At 32.6% G+C, this 2,500-nt stretch overlaps 1 protein-coding gene across 1 annotated transcript in view; it reads right to left on the bottom strand.

The window, feature by feature from the left end:
* The window catches only part of LOC137630069 (uncharacterized), a 22,219-nt gene that overhangs the window by 3,156 nt on the left and 16,563 nt on the right, over nucleotides 1-2,500 (bottom strand). The window contains exons 5-6 of the mRNA XM_068361557.1: nucleotides 2,339-2,473; nucleotides 1,535-1,723 (exon numbers count right to left, since the gene is read on the bottom strand). Coding sequence (XP_068217658.1) covers nucleotides 1,535-1,723; nucleotides 2,339-2,473 — 324 coding nt within the window. The remainder of the gene's footprint in view (nucleotides 1-1,534; nucleotides 1,724-2,338; nucleotides 2,474-2,500) is intronic.

The following is a 2,500-nucleotide window of genomic DNA, read 5'->3' as shown; positions in this document are numbered from 1 at the left end:
AGAAAAAATTATCAAGTGATTGCAATAGACGCAAGGGCATTGGTATAGCGAGAGCAGTATGGTTCCATCATTGGTATAGCGAGAGCAGTATGCTACCATCATTGGTATAGCGAGAGCAGTATGCTACCATCATTGGTATAGCGAGAGCAGTATGGTACCATCATTGGTATAGCGAGAGCAGTATGCTACCATCATTGGTATAGCGAGAGCAGTATGGTACCATCATTGGTATAGCGAGAGCAGTATGCTACCACCATTGGTATAGCGAGAGCAGTATGGTACCATCATTGGTATAGCGAGAGCAGTATGCTACCACCATTGGTATAGCGAGAGCAGTATGGTACCATCATTGGTATAGCGAGAGCAGTATGGTACCATCATTGGTATAGCGAGAGCAATATGGTACCATCATTGGTATAGCGAGAGCAATTCGCTACCATCATTGGTATAGCGAGAGCAATATGGTACCATCATTGGTATAGCGAGAGCAGTATGGTACCATCATTGGTATAGCGAGAGCAGTATGCTACCATCATTGGTATAGCGAGAGCAGTATGCTACCATCATTGGTATAGCGAGAGCAGTATGCTACCATCATTGGTATAGCGAGAGCAGTATGGTACCATCACGGTACCATATTGACCATATTATTATTATTATTATTACTATCCAAGCTACAACCCTAATTGGAAAAGCAAGACGCTATAAGCCCAGGGGCTCCAATAGGGAAAAATAGCACAGTGAGGAAAGGAAATAAGGAAATAAATAACTGAAGAGAACAAATTAACAATAAATCATTCTAAAAAAAGTAATGTCAAAATTTGCACTAAGATTCAATAATAGAATTATATCCATTTGTAATTCTAGCATTTCAACCATATCAATGATTAAATTCAAAATTTGCAATGGTTATTATTCCACCCTTCTTTATTATGTGAATATACATTTCCATTTATTTTTAGGCTAAAAATCTCATTTATATGTATCTATATGTATATGTGTATGTATATGTACATGTGTGTATGAGTATGTATGTGTATGTATATGTATGTGTATATGTATGCATATGTATATACTTGTGTATATGTATGTGTACATTTAGTTTATCTATATCAATATTTACTTTTTATAATTTTTCTTAATTGATGATATTATTTTAATTGTATTATTGCCCGAAGAGCTCTGCTCCACATGGGCTTGGACCGAGTCTTTTTTTGTAAATATTTTGTATGTAAATATGTTTTTGTCCAATAATATTATTATTATTATTATTATTATTATTATTATTATTATTATTATTATTATTATTATTATTATTATTATTATTATTATTATTAATTTCACTGTTATTATTTTTCATAATTTTAGGAGTACAGGGCATCTATAAATATGCCCAAAGTGTACAGAGGAACAGAAAGATTGTGTCCACTAACTTAGACTGTGTATAGCATCTTATCACATGTCGTAGAAATCCTAATATTCCTTGGGGGTAAAAAAACCATCATATTACCTTTGGTAGAAAGCATAGCCTTACCTGTGGATTACCGCAGGAGACGTGGAAAGGAGTCGTTGAGATGTTCATGGCGATGTCCGTGGGATCTCGAACTCTGAAGGTGTTCTCCTCGAGAGATGTCCTCTTGTGACATACCAGGCCTTCCAGGGCCCCTGGCTCCCAGTTCGCGATTTCGTTCTTATCGAATATGACGTCACCGGTGACGTCGACCTGGTGGAGTGAGGGTTTGGGAAGGTCAGTGCAGTGCACGACTCTAATATAGCAATGTGAACGTTCGCATTACCAGACACATACACACACACACATACACATATATAAATATATATATATATATATATATATATATATATATATATATATATATATATATATATATATATATATATATATATGTATATTATATGTATATAAATATATATATATATATATATATATATATATATATATATATATATATATACTGTATATATATATATATATACATATATATATATATATATATATATATATATATATATATATATATATATATATATATACATATATACATATATACAGGACATGTCTGAGGCCTTTGTTCTACAGTGAACTAGTATCGGCTGATGATAATAATGATGGTGTACATATATATATATATATATATATATATATATATATATATATATATATATATATATATATATATATTTTATATATATATATGTGTGTGTGTGTGTATGTGTGTATGTGTGTGTGTGTGTGTGTGTGTGTTAAAAGGAAAAGGAAATCATTCAAATTTAGAATAAGCCTTCATAAGCCACTGCTTAGCTACAGCCTACTACACACCTTGATGGCCTCTGTCTCCATTCCCAAGAAAACATTTTTCTGAATTGTCACGTCAATGTCACCTGACAGAATTAGAGCTTCCTTGTTTAAGGTTCCGATTGTGCTGTTGACCACTTTCGCAGATTCCATGTCACTCTGAAAAAAATATTATTATTATTATTA

Source organism: Palaemon carinicauda, chromosome 38 (assembly GCF_036898095.1).
Source record: "Palaemon carinicauda isolate YSFRI2023 chromosome 38, ASM3689809v2, whole genome shotgun sequence".
NCBI lineage: Eukaryota > Metazoa > Arthropoda > Malacostraca > Decapoda > Palaemonidae > Palaemon > Palaemon carinicauda.
Note: the sequence above shows the minus strand (reverse complement) of the source record. Positions and strands in the feature narration are given on the sequence as shown.